This window comes from Lissotriton vulgaris, chromosome 5 (assembly GCF_964263255.1).
Source record: "Lissotriton vulgaris chromosome 5, aLisVul1.2, whole genome shotgun sequence".
NCBI lineage: Eukaryota > Metazoa > Chordata > Amphibia > Caudata > Salamandridae > Lissotriton > Lissotriton vulgaris.
The window spans coordinates 1,054,399,630-1,054,418,192 of record NC_141693.1 but is presented as its reverse complement, the minus strand read 5'-3'; the positions used below and the strand labels follow the sequence as shown (position 1 = coordinate 1,054,418,192).

The following is an 18,563-nucleotide window of genomic DNA, read 5'->3' as shown; positions in this document are numbered from 1 at the left end:
GATACAAGCTTCTTAATCACACCGGAGAGTCGATTAGCGAGAATCTTTGCATACATTTTTATGTCACTATTTATAAGCGTAATGGGCCAATAAGATCCCGTGTCAGTAGGTTTCTTGCCCTTCTTTAAAAAGGCAACAATTCTGGCTCTTTGCCATGATTCCGGGGCTTCTCCCCTTTTTGCACCCTGCGAAACAACTCCAACATGACAGGAGTAAGCTGTTGCCGGAAAGTTTTATACAGCTCACCCGGTATAAAATCCGGACCTACCGCTTTGCCCGCCGGAAGAGAATTGATCGCTTGCCAGAGCTCATCAATTCTAATTTCAGCATCCGAAATTCCCATCTCCTCTGTTGAGAGGGCATCAACCTCTATTTCTTTTAAATATTCCTGTATCTCAGCCTGTAAAATCTCATTATCCAGAATATCCTCGTGATATAAATTTTGATAGTATTTTTGGAAAGCTAAGGTGATGGCCCTCTCCTCTGTCACTAACCCTGCATCTGGATCCAGAATAGCATTGATCCGAGTGGCAGACTCTCTTTCTCTAATTCTAGCAGCTAGTACCTGTCCCGCTCTTTCACTATTTTCGAACATTTTGGAACGCCACGCCATAAATTTCCCTGCCGCTTTAGCCTGTGACACTTCTATAATAGCTGACTTGGCTATAGTGATCTGAGTTTGAGCCCTATCGCTATCTCCACCCTGTGATATTACATGGACTAATGATAACTCAGCCTCTTCTAAGTCTTTATAAAGTCTCTGCATTTTGACCTTCTCTTCTCTCTGGCTTTCCCACCCATAGCGAGTTGTCTCCCCCCTAATCCCAGCCTTAAACGAATCCCATACATTTTGAATCCCAGTACTATTTAAATTTTCATCTAAAAATGTCGAAATCCAAGGAGCCATAACTCCAATAAATTTAATGTCCGTAAAAAAGCCTTGATTGAAGGTCCAAATATCCGGTTTATTTCTACAGGTTGGCATCGTGACCTCAAGCACGAGCGGATTATGATCCGACATAACTCTCGGAAACCTAAAGATACCAGCAAGAGCCAAATAAACCGAGGAGATGAAAAAATAATCAAGCCGAGAACTAGTCTTATGAGGGGCCGAAAAAAAAGTATACCCCGGGTCCTTCTGCTTCAATGCTGGCCATACATCAATCAACCCATGTAACTCCATAAAATATCTCATAGCCTGATAAACTTTGGGTTTTCTACCTACATAAGGCACCCTAGAATGATTCAGCCATTCACAACCCAAATTTATATTAAAATCGCCACATACAATAAGTGGTGATGGCCAGCCAACCAGCTCCAAACTCAGCCACTTATATAATTCAGGGTCATCAAGTATAGGGCCATAGATTGAACATAAAGTGATATTTTTATCTAAAAATCTACCATGTACTATAACCCATCGACCAAGACTATCTACCGAAGATCGAATAACACTCATCTTCCCCCTTCGTGCTAAAATTGCCACTCCTTTAGTTTTAGCCTCCAATCTAGTCCAAGAAACTAATTGATACCCGTCAAAATCTAGAAGTTTATGCCGGCTAGCCTCGATGTGCGTTTCCTGAAGACAGATAATATCTGCCCGCAGGAAGCGCAGATCTTCTCTAACCCGACGCCGTTTTCCAGGGTCATTTAATCCACATATATTAATGGTAGCTATTCGGATATTAGCCATACTCCTTACAACATGTTCTTAGCAAAAAAAAATGACTAGGAAAAAAAAAGGGGCAAAAAAACATCCAAACTCTTACAGCAATTTAAATTCATTTTAGTTGTTTCCAAAAGTAGCACAAACCCTGAACATGCCTCCTCCCACAGCTCCTCCCCCACCCTAGTACGCCCTCCCCCCAACCCCGCCCGCCACCCACAAAAAAGGCAATAGGGGTCCATGGACCCGTGTGATGCCCCCCGTCTTCCAAGTGCCCGTGGTCATCCCCTGTCTGTAACGAATCCAACCATAAGTTTGAAAAAACATATAACATCCACTGAGGTAAAAAAAAATAGATATACAACTCCTATATATCAAATAGAGCAGATAGAGCAAACAGCATTTAAGAAAGTGTGCTTGAGTTCAAGATTAACCATCAGGCAGTTCATTCAAGTAAGCCTCAGCTTGTATTTCTGAAAGAAAAACCCGTATTTTGCCTCTAAAAATAACCTTTAGCCTTGCGGGGTTCATTAAATAAACCTCGCAACCCTTCTTTTGGAAAGGGCTGATCAGAGTGCGGAGTCGCCATCTCCGTTCTACAGTTACATGGCAAAAATCAGGCCGTACAAAGAATGTGTGCCCTTCTGAACTTCTCTTAGCGTCTGGGCGGGCTTTTTCAAAAATAGCTTGCCTTAGCAGAAAATTGCCGAAAAAAAATAAAATCGCCCTTGGTTTAGATTCAGCGCCTGAGTTCTTTTTTAACATGAAAGGGAATCAATGAACTCGTTGAATTTCTGTTTCCCAACACCAGTGTGACAGCTCCGGACATGCGGATTTGAATAGATTAAGCACAAAGCCTCTTATGTCCTGTCCTTCCACATTTTCTTCAATACCTAACAGTCTTAAATTATTTCTGCGTGAACGATTCTCGGAATCTTCCAACTTCCACATTATATCAGTTAGTTTGTCGTTGTTGGCAGTGGTTTTCTGTTCCGCACACTGTAATCCAGCTTCAAGCCCGACTATCCGCTCTTCCAGGGCAGTTGTTCTGGCAATAACCTCTACGCTAGCCTTTGTATTCTTACGAATAGCCCCTTGTATCTTCATGGTGGCCAGCTGGGCTCGCTTATGTTCTTGCCGCGCTTCACTTTGGATGGACTTCAGCATTGCATAAATCACAGAGTTGGGGGGAGATGTTTCCGCCGCCCCTCCCAATTCTTCCTGAACACTCGGACCATCTGCATGGTAGCATGTGGATGGTCCCATTGAAGATTGTTATTACCAGCCTCGGAGCCATCGCTGTCTAGTGCCCTGCCTCCCTGTTGAATGAATTTCCTTGCTTTAGTACGTCGAGGGGTCAACCTCCTCAATGTATCTCCGGTATTGGGGGGACTGCCAGTTTCATCTCCAGACATTGCGTCCCCATCAGCAGAGTCAGTTGAGTCTGCGGTGGTCTTGGAGTCTTCAGGGACCGAGAAAAAACTGTCTCCTTCCTGAGCCTCATTGGACCCCCCTGCTAGTCCTAAATGTAGTTTTCCTCCAGATGGAGTGGAAAACGTAGAAGTTTCACTCTGGTCACTGTCTAGGATCTGTGTTAAATTGTCGGTGACATTGATGATTCCTTCATTTCCTCCAGGCACAACCACATCAGACATTACTGACTGAAAGTCCGTATTAGCATCAGTGCCTTGTTTTATCTCTAGCCCTGATCCCAAGATCACCGTATTACTCGTATCTTTCAATAAGCCATTATGCTCTGCTGTATAAACTTGCGCCCCCCATCCCTTTTACTGACACGGGCTGCTCACCATTGTTGCACTTTTCTGCCCCCCCAGTGAGTACTTTGACATTCTGATGTTGGTTTTTGCTCCCGGACCCCTTCCCGGAAAACATCCCGGGGATTACTGCCACTCTTCCCCGTCCAGTGCCGGCAAAAGTCACTGCCTGTACCCCCGGAGCTTTATTTTTACTGTCCTCGCCCCCGTTTTCTGGTTATGGTTGTGGTTTTTCCATTCCTCTCTCCTTAATTGCACCCTTCTTGAGACTCACCGGTAAAGCCTTAGGGCCGGTTCCCTCCGCTTTCGCAGTCTTTTCCTTTTCTGGGATCAAAACGGGCGCCGGCACTCCTTTCCGAGTGACAGCCGATTGTTCCTCCATCGCGCCGGCAGAGATCTTCCCGTTCTTGCGAGGCGGCGGCATACGAGCACCCGGCTTGCCGAGCACAGCAGCTTCCTGCTTCGTACACAGATTCTTCGGAGACCACACCTTCCACAGGTGTGCTCGACTCCGGAGGAAGGTTGCCCTCAGCCGAGCCGCCCGAACCGAAATGCTGGAATACCGCCGTAAAATCAACATGAGCCTCTCAGGTAACTGCACAGATCGATAGCTCTCCTTATTCTTCACCTCTCGCAAATATTCTCCCTCAGTTTTCTGAGAATGACCTTATTCCATCAGGAACAGACAGGGGAGAAATATTTAACAAAAATGAAGAAAATATCTGAAATAAAATTAAAAAAATCAATTTCAAAAACAATATGTTAAGTTTTTTACATGTCACAATATTTACTTAATTTATTGCATGGTTTCCTTGATTTTTTGGGCTTATTAATTAAGCTCACTACTGTTTGCTTTACAAATTAGAAGCCACGAGACCCGTCACAAACCAGTTCATCAAGACTTCGCGTTTACTAAGCCGATAATGAAACAAGCATTTCCAATGCAATAGGTCTCGCATTTGCGAGAGTTTAAGCTATTGGCATTATAAATAACAATGCCTTTTATTTAAATAAATAAAAGGCAATGTCAATTACAATGGCAATAGCTCAAACTCGTGTAAATGCAAGACCTATTGCATTGCAAATGCTTGTTTCTTTTAGCCTCTTGGCAAATTTGGTAGCTGTGCTGGTGAGGCACAGGTGGGGGGAAGGACAGATGGAGCTGGGGCCCTATCTGGCCCCGTCTAGCCACGCCACTGCACGACCTACCCCAACTGAAGGTGCCTCTATTGTCTGTGGTTAAATCATCACTCAGTGGCCTGTTTCTTTTGGCTCCCAATGCACCGCAAGATACTGCAGGTATGACAAGCCAAGCTTTTATCTGCCCAGTGATTGGTTCATGGAATTTGGATGCCCTCTAAATCAAGAGGCAGAAAGAGGGGGACTCACCTCAACATTCTTCAGAGACATATAGGAATAATAAGTGGAAATAAAACCTTATCCTGCTTCTCTACATCGTCAAAGCATTGGAAGAAACAGCACTGATGAAATACTGTTCTGTTTTGCGTTCTTCCTATATCTTCTGAGGAGATTCCCCCTAATCTCACACAAGTACTGTAGCCTTCAGCTCTCTCTTTAAGCATTTACAAAAGAAAACGTCTGATGTAATAGGTACAAACTAGTGCAACAGGCTTTTGCGGGATCCGAGGGAGATGACAAGTATAGAGAGGGCCGGCTTTAGTGCTGGTGGTGCCTGGTGCGACAATCTTTGTTGGTGCTCTCATGACTTCCTTCTCCAAGGAGTCCCTCACTACCACCCTCCAACTGTGCTTCTCATTTCTCCATAGCACCTCTACCATGCATATCATTTGTTTTATAGTGCTACTCATACCAGTATAGGGTGTCGGAACACGTACATCACGCACACATTATACAGAGACAATGATTAATACATGTGTAACACAGTCAAAAGGAAATGTTACATAAAACAATGAGGATTACAAGGTGTAGGAATCACATGCCATCCATTCTAGTAGGTTCTATATTTTAAGAGTGTTTGGTCTGGAAAACCACAAACGTAGAATTTAAAATGTACCACAGTGGTTGGGGTTTTGCATCACTAAAAACAATGTATTTCTACCCAAACGAACACTTTTTTAGCTACATTAGGATAATGGAAGATTAGGAAAAAACATAACTTTCTAACCTATACAATGCAGCTTGCATGTTGCTCTTTGATTTCAGTTAATAGGCCATTGTGTTATAATAGGATTGGAATTTATGAACTACAAGTAACAAAAGGATCGCTGTGACCAAAGCAGTAATATCCACATAAAAGACAGTTCTGTGATCTGCATGGTACCCATTCTTTGCAGCAGGCATATTAACACTCTGCACTACTGTATATGAGTCAAAACTGCCACTAGAGGGAGGAGCTACGTCAGCAAGCAAGATGGCTGCTTAGGCTCCCGGCTCCGCCAACCTCCGTAACCCGCCACAATATCCTGTACGCTATCCTGACTTTACGCCCAGTCTCTGTGTGCATGAACTGTTCCACACTCCGATGGTGAAATCGGATACTTTTATCGGCTTGTTTGACGAAGTTCCATCGAGTTGAAGTTTGCGGCCTACTCCAGCGGTGAAGCCGGGGCCTGGAATACTTTCACAGCCGGGCTGTAGTGCAACAACATCGGCCAGGAGGATCGGGCTGGGTCCGGTCGACCGGAGTGGAGGCTTTAATTCAGCCCGAAATTGACAGTGATCATTTCCATCGCTCAGCATCGACCGAGGGGTAAGTCAGCTTGCTGCCGGCTGCGGGTGGGGGCCCCCGTCCCGCGGCCCCGTTTCACGGTCTCCGGGGTTTGGTGGTTCGGGGTCTCTGGCCTGCGGCCTTCACCGGGTTGACCGTCGCTGCGGACGAAGACTGGTCACCCCTCGCAATTGCACTTTCGTGGTCCTGTCTGTCCCCCCAGAGGATGCCAGATTCATCCGGGGAAGTGATTGTGACCGATGTCGGGCATGAAACTATGAATCGAGCGGTGCATGAGCCATCACTGAGGTCAATACTGGCAGAACTTTGGGCATTTCGCTCACATGTGGATACTTTGGTGAGCAAATTGGACACGCGCCTATCTGCGATGCTCCGGACGGAACCGGGTCTGGCCCTATCGTTGGAACCGGAATCTACAGCCATTCATACCGCGGCCATTTTGATTCCGTGCGAGAGCCCCGTGAGGAAACAGGCATTGGATCCATTGGATGGTGCCCTGGGAGATTGTGTTCCTGAGGATATCAGGGTATTGCTGAACCGTCCACCACCACCGGCTTTGGAGATAACATCAGGCGCGCCCCCCCCAGAGACTTTTGTTTGTGACTCTCTATTTCCTTTGTGGTCATCTTCTCCTTTCCTGGTGACGCTGCGACTCCTGTGCAAGACACATTGGGACTGTTCAACTAGGAGGGAGAGTCCGTCTGCGTCTACAGTTCCTGTGGACTCACTGCCTGCCGGTAGCCATGGACTGCTTTCTGATGACTCTCTGCTTCTATATTGCTTCTTCTTGTGCCTTTGGGTCTCGCTGGGAGGTGTTCGTGTTCTGGTTCGGAAGGGCCAAGGTTGAGATCCACTGGGTCGGGAATGGTTGGCATGGCGTTTATAAATGTTGGATTTGTAATTGTTTGCTCTGAGAGGCTGGGCGGTGTTGCACGGTACCCTCTACTTTCAACTATATTGTTGTCTTAAACTTGTCTTTATAATGATAGGGGGTGGCTGTCTCAGGCGGGGGGTCTAAAGGGGCCGGGAGACCACACGGATATGCCCTCCTCCTTTTTTTCTCCTACCTTTGGGGTTTTAGTTATTAGGGGCGACAGGCACGCTGCTAGTGGGGTCAGGCTATAGCCATTTGCAGGGGTGCAGGGTGGGGGGTTGGAGTTTTTTTTTTTTGCCTTTTTTATTTTCTATGGCCTTTCTTTCTTTCTTCCTTTCCCCTTTTTAAGGATCAGTATAGCTATGAATCAACTAGACTCTTATTGTGTGCTCGTATTTCGTGCTGATGCTCTTATGATATCCTGACTTCCGGGTGGGCGGGCTCTGAGTGCCGGAGCAATATGGAATGTAAATTTTGTTATCTTTCGTACAGGTCTCAATGCTCTGGCGCCACTTTTTTTCATTATAGTGGTTACTTCATGCAAATCCTGTTTTTACCCTGTCCCCCGCATTCTGTTTCACTGTATAGCACCTGATCCTCTCGTATAAAATATAATATGAAACCTCTGTCTCATCCTGGAACCCATCTATGCATTCTAAATACAATTCTTATCCTGAAGCGCTGCCGGACCTCGGGATTGTCGCCTGATAAGCCGGTTTGTACGGTGATTTGGAGATTTTAATTTTCTTAGCGGCCGGCCCCCGTGGTTGTAGGCCCATACTTGTATTTTTTACTGAATGCTACAATAAAGGTTTAAAAAAAAAACTGCCACTAGACAATGTAGCGTCCAGCTACCAATAATCACAAACACCTTGATTTTAGATTCAAGAGCTTTATTTAGTACAGCCTGCTTACTCGGTGTCCCTACTCTAACTGCCCACTTCCTAAGTCCGCTCCTCCTCTTCCTCTGACCCCCTGGCTCCGCCCACACCCAACTACTGGTATGCTGACTTCACAACATCTCCCCCCTTTGTAACAAAACAAACAAAATAAACTGACTTCTCAGTCCATCTCCACTATCAGTCTCTGGGATGGACGTATGTCGTGATAAGTATTCGCCAATGGTTCGTCTTTGACTAGACAAGCTCTGTTGTGGATGTCTGGAGGGATGGGGCCTTCAATGTCTGGGGTGCCTCCGGTGAGCTCAGTTTGATATCGGCAGTCTGTCCCCCATTGTGACTCTCGCTCACTTGACGCTCGGCCTCTTTTCCACGGGGAGGTTACTTTAGTTCCCTTCCTAGTATCTGTATGTGTTGTCGCTTCATTTTGCCTTGTCAGGTCGAGATCAACACTGTCTTCCTGTTTCGAGTCTGGGATGCCAGCCGGTGGAGTATGACTTGGGGAGGCCATCTTGGCATGACTCGGAGATCGAGTGGTTGCCTCGGGTTGCTTCTCCCACTCCTGCTCGCACCTGATCCAAACAAACTTTGGAACCGGCTGGATAGTTGTGTGTTTCGTTCTTGTCTGATGATGACTTGGCTCTCCAGGCGGGCCCGACTTCCTTTGCGGATCAACTGGTTGGTCCATCCTTATTTGAGTGCTACTGGCCACGATGTCTGTTTCCCCTTTGTGGGACCAGGACCAGGACCTTCGAGTCAGCCTTTCTGCCCCTACCCGGGGGGACGGTTTAGTCTTTGCGTCGTAAGGCACTTGTGCTCGATGTGGCAGGTTGTCTGGTGGAGTAATCGAGTGTGCATTGTCATTGGGGCTAGACGCGTTGTTCTGAACGGGAAAAGTGTCCCTTGGCTCGCTGATGTGTTCAGGTGCTTGGCGCCATGGCCGTTGTCGGGACCACGATTCTGTCGACTCAACAGATCGGACCGAGATGTTATCTAAGTCAGAGGGGTCCTCACTCACTTCCCGATGATGATGTTTCTTTAAAAATGTTGCGTGTGGTCGTTGTCGGGACCACGATTCTCCTGATTCAAAGGATCGGACCGACATGCTCTCTGAATCAGAGGGGTGCTCCTTTGGGAATGTCTTACCCGGTGGTCTTCGGACCCGGGTAGTCCGTGACAAGCTGCTTTCCGTCTCGGAATTGCCTTTGCAAGGCTTCTTCGTGTGTCGGTGTCGTGACATTTTCACGGTTGTCTCATTTGGGAGACTGTTTGAAGATTCCGCGCTTGTTCCTTGCGCTTGATCCCAGGCGGTTGTCTCTTCGTTCTCCTCGTCTGATGTTATCCATCCACGCTCTGTTTCTACGTTGTCGCGGGGCCCAGGGATGCTTTGAGGCCCATGACTGTGTGGGTCTTTTCCTCTCCATTTGTTTGGTGATCTAGTGTCTCTGATCGGTGGGGGTTGCATCCTTCTGCTAGCTGTTTCCTCGGGCTTATCTTTGCCCCTTGGTGATTGATGTTCCAACGTCGATTTCCTGTCTTGATCACTGCCGCTCCTCCTATTGTTTGTCTCTCTCCCCCACTGGTTGTGCAGACTGTCGTTTTGCCCAGGAGTGCAGTCTGTCCCACTGGACGCTCCCTCTTTGTCAGAGTGACGTGTGTTGTGCGGTGACTGACTTCTTGAGGGACTCCTGGAGGACGGATGATTCTGGGGTGACTCCGAGTATTCTTTGGTTCTCTCCGAGTGGCCAGACGCTGAGTAGTCTGACTCTGAGCATTCCATGTTACTGTGCCTCCTCCGCTGTCTTTTTTGTCTTTTCTCTGGCCTGCCTTCTCTCTCTCTCTTTTTGTGGTTGTTGGAATTCTGGGTTCTCACTTCCCAGGTATTTCGAAGTTTTGTACTCAGATGCACATCCCTCCATTTGCCTCTTGTATGGACGTGCATCCCAATTTCAGCTTTCTTGATAATTTCATTTAGCGACCAATGTCCTCTAAGTATCTTGCGGCTTGTTTCGGGGTTTTCACAGCCTTCGATTATTCTGAGCCGAACGGCATCCTCATTCGTAAACGTGTTGAAATGACAGCCTTGAACCAGACTTTGCAACCGAATGATGAAATGCGGCAATGGTTCGCCTGGTTCCTGCCGTGCCGTGTTGAAGACCATGCGATTGTGATCTACCTCTGCCTGTGCATTGAGATGGGCATGGAGTTCCTCTTGGAGTTTGTCATAAGTGTCTGCTTCTTCCTTGGAAAATGTTCTAATTGGGCATCGGCCCCCGGGACCCACCAGACGGAGGAGTAACAGTAGACATTTTCTTTCCCTTTGCTCACCGTTGGCTTTCAAGAAATCATCCAATGCTTCCAGCCACCAGTGCCGTTTGAGGTCCTCAATCCAATCGTCACTCTGTGCCACTGGGGGCGATACTTCAAGATGTGGAGTGAAGCATTGATTTACGTCTCCTCCCGCCCTGAGAGAAGGAAGTCCTGACCGGTCGTAGACGCGGGACCTTGTGCTGTCCATGTTGCCTTGGATTTCCCTTGCTTGTTGTGTGTGGTCATTGGCTGCCCCACATGCGCATTGGCTCGTGCTTGTTGCTGATTCAGGAGTAATCACTTATGCTTTGTCGTGGTTTATATTTGTTTGTGGCCTCCTCTATTTGACGGACGCGCGTTACTTCCTGACGTTCGCCACTGCACAGTCACTTGCGTATCCCACTGTTCGTGTCTCCACCCGTGCTGACCTTAGTTTTGTCGCTGCTTGTTCGTTGAGTCACTCTTGTGGTTGCTCGTGCTTGTTGATTGATACACTCTCGCGTTAGCATGTGTTTACTCTGGTTGGTTGCCAAGATTCGTGCAATGTTGTCCACGTGTCGTTGTCCTCGCTTACTGCTTTTGCACTTACCAGCATTTGTTTAGTGGCACATACCAAGGCTTGTTGAGTTGTACGCACCAACACGTGGTTGTTTGCCTGCACCAGTGCTTGTTTACTTGTCTTCCCTCGTGTTAGTTTGGTCACTGTCAACGCTGCTTCCGTTTGTTGATTTGCACGTGTCAGTGCTTGTTTGTTTGCATGTATCAATGTTTGTTCGCTCTGGGCCAATGCTTGCCCTTCTTAGATTGCTTCTTGCATTTGCATGGGCTGGTTTGTCGTCTTTTCGGCACTTTATTAATATCCACTTGCATGCACCAACGCTTGTTTGCATGCGTCAATGTTTGTACTGTTGCCGTCACCAATGCTTGCTTCCTCTTACAGGTGCCAATGTCTGTTTGTTCTTCACTTGCATTTGCCAATGTTTGTTTGCATGGGTCAATGTTTGTATTGTTAGTCACTAATGCTTGCTTCACTTGCCTTTGCATGCACCAATGCCTGTTTCTTGTAGTCGCCAGTGCTTATTTATTTTGCCAAAGTTTGTCTCTTGTAGTCGCCAGTGTTTGTTTATTTTGCCAATGCTTGTTTCTTGTAGTCGCCAGGGCTTATTTATTTTGCCAAGGTTTGTCTCTTGCAGTCGCCAGTGTTTGTTTATTTTGCCAATGCTTGTTTCTTGTAGTCGCCAGTGCTTGTTTGTTTTGCCAATGCTTGTTTCTTGTAGTCGCCAGTGCTTGTTTGGATGTCTGTTGCCTTTGCCAATGGTTATTTGGTCTTTGCCAATGTTTGTCCTTTGTCAATGCTTATTCCCACTGTTCGCCTGACTTAAAGATGGCCGCCGCTAAATTTCACAGGGATGTCCTTCCAGCTGCCTGACTCTAAGATGGCCGCCGCGCTTGAAATCTCGTTTCCCACGAGATTTGGCTCCTGCACCGGGCATTCAACCACCGGTAACTTCAGACACTCACCGGTCGGGCAAGGTCCACGCAGGAGGTCGGGCCCTCGTTTCCAGGATCAGGATGTCTTCTCAGCGGGTAGGACCGGGGTGAGCTCCCGACGTCGCTACCACATCTCCGCTTCCTCACGCATCTGGCGTGATCACCGCCAGCGCGCGAACACCGGCCAGGCACGGAGCTTCACGCTAGCTCAGCGCTCCACACAGCTTTCCCCGCCGCGGAGTTTCAGGTAAGGTGGGGATGGGCTCCCACTTTGTCTCTCTGGGTCCCGCACTCAATTGGCGATAACTTGCTGAGTCCCACGCATCGGGGGTGAGGTCCCGATGTCGTGTATCGCTCCAACTCTGTCTTTCTGGCGCTCGATAGCGCTGATCAGCAGGGCTTTCCCGAGGGCACCAGGCAGCATCAGGGGGCACTCCTTCGTGGATTATTGCGGTAGGCAGAGTCGGGGTGAGCTCCCGACCTCTGCTCGTTCAGCGCGTGCCAACTTGCACGCATTGGGGGTGAGTCGCGTTTTTTGGCGCGATCGGACGCACCTCTTCTCAGTGCTCCAGCGCTTCTTGTTTTCCGCTCCTTCTGTGCTCTACACAGTGGCCTAACTGTGGAGCAGGGCATGTGCTGCTGGCCTCTCAATCTAGGCGGCAGCCTCGCTTCCCACGGCAGCGTTTCTTCCTTTTCTCACGCTGCTCGGGACAGGGCACTCCTTCAGGGTTCTGTGGGTGGCAGATGTGCCAGATCCCACCCTCGTCGCCAGCTGTAGCGTCCAGCTACCAATAATCACAAACACCTTGATTTTAGATTCAAGAGCTTTATTTAGTACAGCCTGCTTACTCGGTGTCCCTACTCTAACTGCCCACTTCCTAAGTCCGCTCCTCCTCTTCCTCTGACCCCCTGGCTCCGCCCACACCCAACTACTGGTATGCTGACTTCACAACAGACAAAACTCAGATCTCTCTGCAGCAGGTACATTAATCAACAGAGTTATCTTGACATTTTTATCACTGCCTGGAAACTGCTGGACACACAAGGAAATCTACAGCAGGTGCTTTTAAATGTGTAAGGTATTTCTAAGCACAGTGTCCTCAAGCTCAGCACCAGGTGTGACTCCACAGGTCGCACCACCCTAAAGCTGGCCCTGCGTGTAGGTGTGTTTAGAGACAGGCTTAGAACATTTCTGTTCTAGCACACAATGGAACTAACTGGTGTCAAGGAATCTGTTTTTATGGCTTAGGTGTTACCTGGACACCTTTGAATCCTCCTGAATTGACTTGACTTGCCTTTTTGGTCATTTAGTAGCTTCTACAACCACTGAGATAGGGACGTATGCTCTGGTCTTGGTGGAGTTCAAGGGCTAGCCTCCAATGCCAGAAGTGCCACCTGGCTACTTGGAAACAACTTTAGGCCTCATCCTGGTTCTTACCATTGGTATGCTGAGCGTCTGACTTCAACACTCACATTTACAACTCACTAAGGGTGACAGGCTCATCTGACAAAAGGCTCTTTTCCCTCACCTTCTCCTTAGTGATCGCGCACTTGCAAAAACTGAATTAGATAAGTCTGTAGCATTAGGACCAATACAAATAGGTGGTGTCTTGCACAAGCACTCAATGGCTCACGAAGGAGAGGGGGTATGTGTTGTTCTTATGCATACTCATCTTTTGTACACATTACACAAACAGTGCAAAAGTATGACCACAATCAGAACACACAAAATGACAGAGATCTTGTTGCGCTCCAGTTTAACGCATTTTACTGCGTTGATAGAGGATTTAGTTTTGTCTGAGAATTTAAAGCAATTTATGTAAACTCTCATTGGTATGACGCAGCAAAGCTGAGTTACTACGTGTTTCCTGTGTTCCTTTCTACTTCCAGGTGACTACAGATATCTTGTCCAGGGATGGAAAAGATATTGCATTTGCTGACTACAGCCCGAGCTGGAAGTTTCATCGAAAGCTGGTGCATTCTGCCCTTTCTATGTTTGGAGAAGGCGCACTCGCTCTGGAGAAAATCAGTACGTACTAACTCCCATCATTCACGTTTACTGGAATCTCAATGTCATCCTGTGTTTGACGGCATTCATTCGATCACGCCTTATTTTTTAATGACCATAGTATTCAGTTCATAATATTGTTTTAGACATAACACTTATTTTCCCTATTCTTGGACAATCAGCCAGCACACATCCATTAGTGGCTAACTAAGGTTTTGTGGGAAAACCGACATTAACGCTGTAAAGCAATTAACAGTGGATACACAAGTCAAAATGAAAACAAGATGACTTTGGTGAGCCAAGATAAAATATACACAGTCCATGCAATGTATGGGCTTTCTCAATAAAGTAAGCAATTCTTTAAATTTGACCGGACGTGTCAGAATTTTGCATTGCTCTCCAAGGCGTAATTTAAAGTGAGACTTTATTTTGGGAGGTACGTACTAATGTTAGCGAGTGGTATATTTACCTGGTGCAGTATTACTTATGCAGTATACGTTTTGAACTGCTTGGTGGGTATAGTTCTCTAATATTGCATGTTTATCACAATTCCGAGCTGCGAACCGAGCACTAGATTTACTAAAATTTTAAATCACGTTTGTGTTAAGAAAATAAGTTACAAATTGGTGCAACATATATATGTGTGATTTACTTTATAGCACACACAACTTTATTTGCACTTAGTCTAGAGGAATGCAAAGTAACATCATGCGCTGCTTTACATCAATGATGCGAGCCATGGACTTTACCATTCAATCTCCCATGATTTTCGATAAAGGACAGATGTTTTAATTTCTCCTGAGTTTCTGATACTGCGTGTGTTCAGCACTATACAGCATATATCCAAAGTGCAGAGTGTTTTAAGGTTTGCCTAGGCATTGCTTTTATGTACTGGAAAAGAATCCTTTCAGTTCAAAACCTATGCTAGACATCACACAGACACCGTTGCACAAAGGTGCCAAGTGGTGTGGGTGGCGCTAGGTAATCTGAAAGTGCATGAGCGCTTGGGAAGAGAGGCCATACCCTGCTCTCTCCCCGCACACAACACAGTGCAGCAGCCTTGGTTCTTGTGCTGCGTTGCTTGTCGACTTTATAAATCTGCCCCATAAGAATGTTGTGGTTTTTCCCTGCACAAAATGCACCAGGTTCTACTTGGAGGAATATATACAGTAATGCCTTTGCAGTTCACAATCTATTCTTTGGATGACATTGATATGATTGCTGTGGAATGAACTGAATACTTTATTTAGATATCAGTAGTGCTGTGTGGGACACAACTTGTAGTTAAGATATTTACTGCTGAATTTCCTGCGTTTAAAATACTGGCCAAGTTATCACTTAGGAGTTGAGATTTACGTTGGGGATGCAACAGACACCTACATTCTCTTTATCATATGTTTTGGTTTCTGAAAGGGAGGTCTTTGAAAGGGTAGATTTAGTTAGTGAGATTGCATGACTAAGGCTTGCGAAAACAGCAGCATTTGATTATTTATTTGCTATGGATAAAGTTCCTTAAATGGTGACTAGATCACTCAGCCTTTACACTCTTTGCTCTGTCAGAACTGTGGGTAATCTGCCACCTAATGAGTGGACCAGAAGTTATGATACAGCTGTTTAGACATAGTCTTACATGTTGGTACCGCACATGTATCCATTTGTCCTGTGCAGCACATCCCTACCCCCAAGGTAAGGGTCCTCTCCAGTTCCACTAACGAGTAAACGGCCAATTGGTGCATGTTGTCCCCAGTGGTCGAGGGTTCAGTAGTTGGGGCTGGATAATGGGAAAGACACAAGGCATTAGAGTAAGAGAGTGGTCATAAGGGTAGCGTCATTCTACGGTTCGATCCTCGCTCTTTGCCATTCACAACTTTGTGAGCAGATTGGTCAACAATTGAGAGTGAAAGGAGAAGGAGAAGGCAGCAGCAAGTAGTGTAGGCCAACAAATTCCATAGAACTTCCTGGCTAATTTTTGCTTTCTCTCAGTAGAATCTTCGAGTGTGTAATGACTGCAGAATGCATGTGGAGTATCCCACATAGCCATACAGCGTATGTCTCTAACAGTTAAATGCCAGGAGAATGCCACCGGTGACTCATTAGCCCTTGTGGATTGTGCCCAGATCGCGGATCGGGGTTGGACTTCAGGCAAAGGGTAACAGTGGGTGATTCATGATGTTATCCACCTTGATGACATGAGAAGCTGTTCAGCCAGCATCCTCGCCTCAAAGGATCACAAAAACGCTGGAGAAGGGGACACAGATCCCTGGTTTGACTAGACAGAAGTGTGGAGCACAGCTGATTCAGGCAGCATGGAAGCAGCATCTTTGCTAATGCCCAGAGACAGAACCTGTCATCTGGTGGAGGATTTCTTGTAGCCACAAGGGCCTCAATTATCCAAGGAGAAATCTAGGAATGCAAGGATAATCTCCTCAGGAAACCATATACCAAGATGAAAATGGCACGGCAGTAAACAGACCTGGTTTACAAATCCCATGGTTTCTGATTTTACCATAGAATATCAGCTTAGAATAGCATAGTATTGCAATGCATTTTGCATTGTGGAAGGTAATTGAACTTTGATCCCCTCAGCCTTAAGCTCTAAATATAGTACATCTTTGGAACTTGCATCTCCAGATCTCTCAGTGCTGATTTCCGCTGCCTCACTTTTCGAATCCAGTGATTCACTTTGAATGCAAGAAACTCATTTGTTTTGCAGTTCATCAATGTGTCAATGTGGAGGCACTTTAAAAGTGAGTTTTAATAGGAATGGCTCAGATCCAGGCTCTTACTGTCTTCAAATCTTTGTTGATCTTCAATGAGAATCAAAATCAAATTCATATGCCAATATAAGTATTTCATAATACATTCAACACGTTTTGCTGTCTTTCCCGCTATATCAAGGCTTGGATGTTAATGTAGAAACTTCACTAATGGTAAATATAGGCCACCTATAATTTGTTTATGTCCGGGATTTGTTCTTAAACGTGTGTGTTTTCCATATTAATGATTCTTTGACTGTAACGCCCATATTTTTTCTTAAGCAAAATGTTCTATATGAAAAGATCTCACTCTTTGATATCAGTGTTCTTTACGCATATCCCATCGTAAGGATTCTTGCTGGACCCCCCCATCCAAATCTAAACCAAATCTAAATCAAGACCTGTGGTCACCTAGCTGGACTCAGTCAATCACAATTCTGTTTACAGTTTGTCGACTGAATTGTGGAACAAAAATGATGATACATTTGGCAGATGAACTTGATTTTGGTTCTCTTGAAGATCAATAAAGATTTGAAGAGCAGAAAAACTGAAATTGCTCTGAACTTATTAAAAACTTTCATTTTTGAAGTGCCTTAATGTTGACATATTGATCAACAGTTGTACCGAAGTCATTGGTGTTGGGAGGCGAGCTTCAGGTTATAATACTCTGTTACCCAAAAGCATTTTGTTTTCATTTGTTTTGTAGGCCTTTAGGTCTCTTTTATATATACCACTTAGAAAACTTCTGCCTTTCCGTATAGTCTATGCTAATTCTAATGCACACATGAAATCACAACATTTCTTACCCCCTTAGTAGCCTTGGACAATTAAGTCCCTGGTAAGTGTTGTTTTAATTCTCTGTCCTTAATCATTTTAATAAGCTTTGAGCCAAACATTTTCTTGGACTATGAGTTGCTCTGCTCGGATATATAGAAGATGTCATGTGACCTAGGATTGTTGGTTTATAGGCAACTACAGACTTTCATCTGGTGTTATAACTGTGTTCAGGATGCCCTTCATAATCCAAAAGTACAATTGTATTGTTGACCCTGGCTAGGTCGAACTACCTACAGTGTGGCACCAGTTCAACTGAAAGTCTTTAGTGGTGCCTAATCATGTGGTATTAGTGTGTTTCACAATGAACAAGTTGAAGGTGCCAAATAAGCTAAGTGAACCATTAAAGGTGAATATGAAGCTAAAGGTAAACGGCAGGTAGAAGAGACAGAGCTCAGAAAGAATCTTGTCCTTCTTGTATCATGAATTTCTTGACTCAAGACCTCTCACCTAAAGGAGAAGTGAAGATAGAACAAAATAAAAGTTCCTGCCAAGAAAGTAGCTGTGACTCATCTGGCACTTTAGAAAAGGCCAGTTTGTTATCAACGCCTCTTCATTCTTTGGCTAAACCGTGCAACGCAGAGTACATTGTGAATTCTTTTCAGGGCAACAAGATGTTGGAAATGCGCTTGGATACAGTGGATCAGAATCATGTGCCTACCTGAGTGAGAAGCCCTTTTTTTATATCAGTGCTGCAGTAAAGGTATTCATGGCTGAGAGTAAAACTGAATTTTTCTAGCAACCAGAACAGTAAGGAGAGACTGATACACCAGAGTTAAGAGCAGAGAAGGATGTGTTGCTTGCTTCCTAATCAATATCTTCTACTTCAGTATGCCCTCCTAGAAGAAGAATGCCAGCCCTCTTAGATTATCCATGCCCCCTTCAGATGAAGGTAACAAAGAGCAGACTCAGAGCACTCCCTTAGAAGACACAGTAAAAGAAAGTTTCCGGAATGCACAAGGGGCAGAGATCATGGTGAGGAAGTTGAACCTTTCATTGTTTGTGTTGCGAGTGGCACTGAGTAAGTGCACGTTCCCTCTATTTAAACCTTGGCAGTAAATGCCATCTCTGTTGACACCATCTTCTTTCAATCAACACAAACCGCCACAACAACCCCTACCTGGGTTCTACCCTGAGCTAAGCTGGTTCTGTCTCCAAATGTTCTGGATTCTGCTTGTGAACAAGATGTCTGTTCTGGGTTGGTATTTCTTTAACATTAAAAATAATTAGTAGTACAATT

General features: G+C 45.7%; 1 protein-coding gene across 1 annotated transcript in view; it reads left to right on the top strand.

The window, feature by feature from the left end:
* The window catches only part of CYP17A1 (cytochrome P450 family 17 subfamily A member 1), a 360,400-nt gene that overhangs the window by 57,865 nt on the left and 283,972 nt on the right, over positions 1 to 18,563 (top strand). Inside the window, exon 2 of the mRNA XM_086922704.1 lies at positions 13,616 to 13,754. Within this exon, the coding sequence (XP_086778830.1) occupies positions 13,616 to 13,754 (139 nt within the window). The remainder of the gene's footprint in view (positions 1 to 13,615; positions 13,755 to 18,563) is intronic.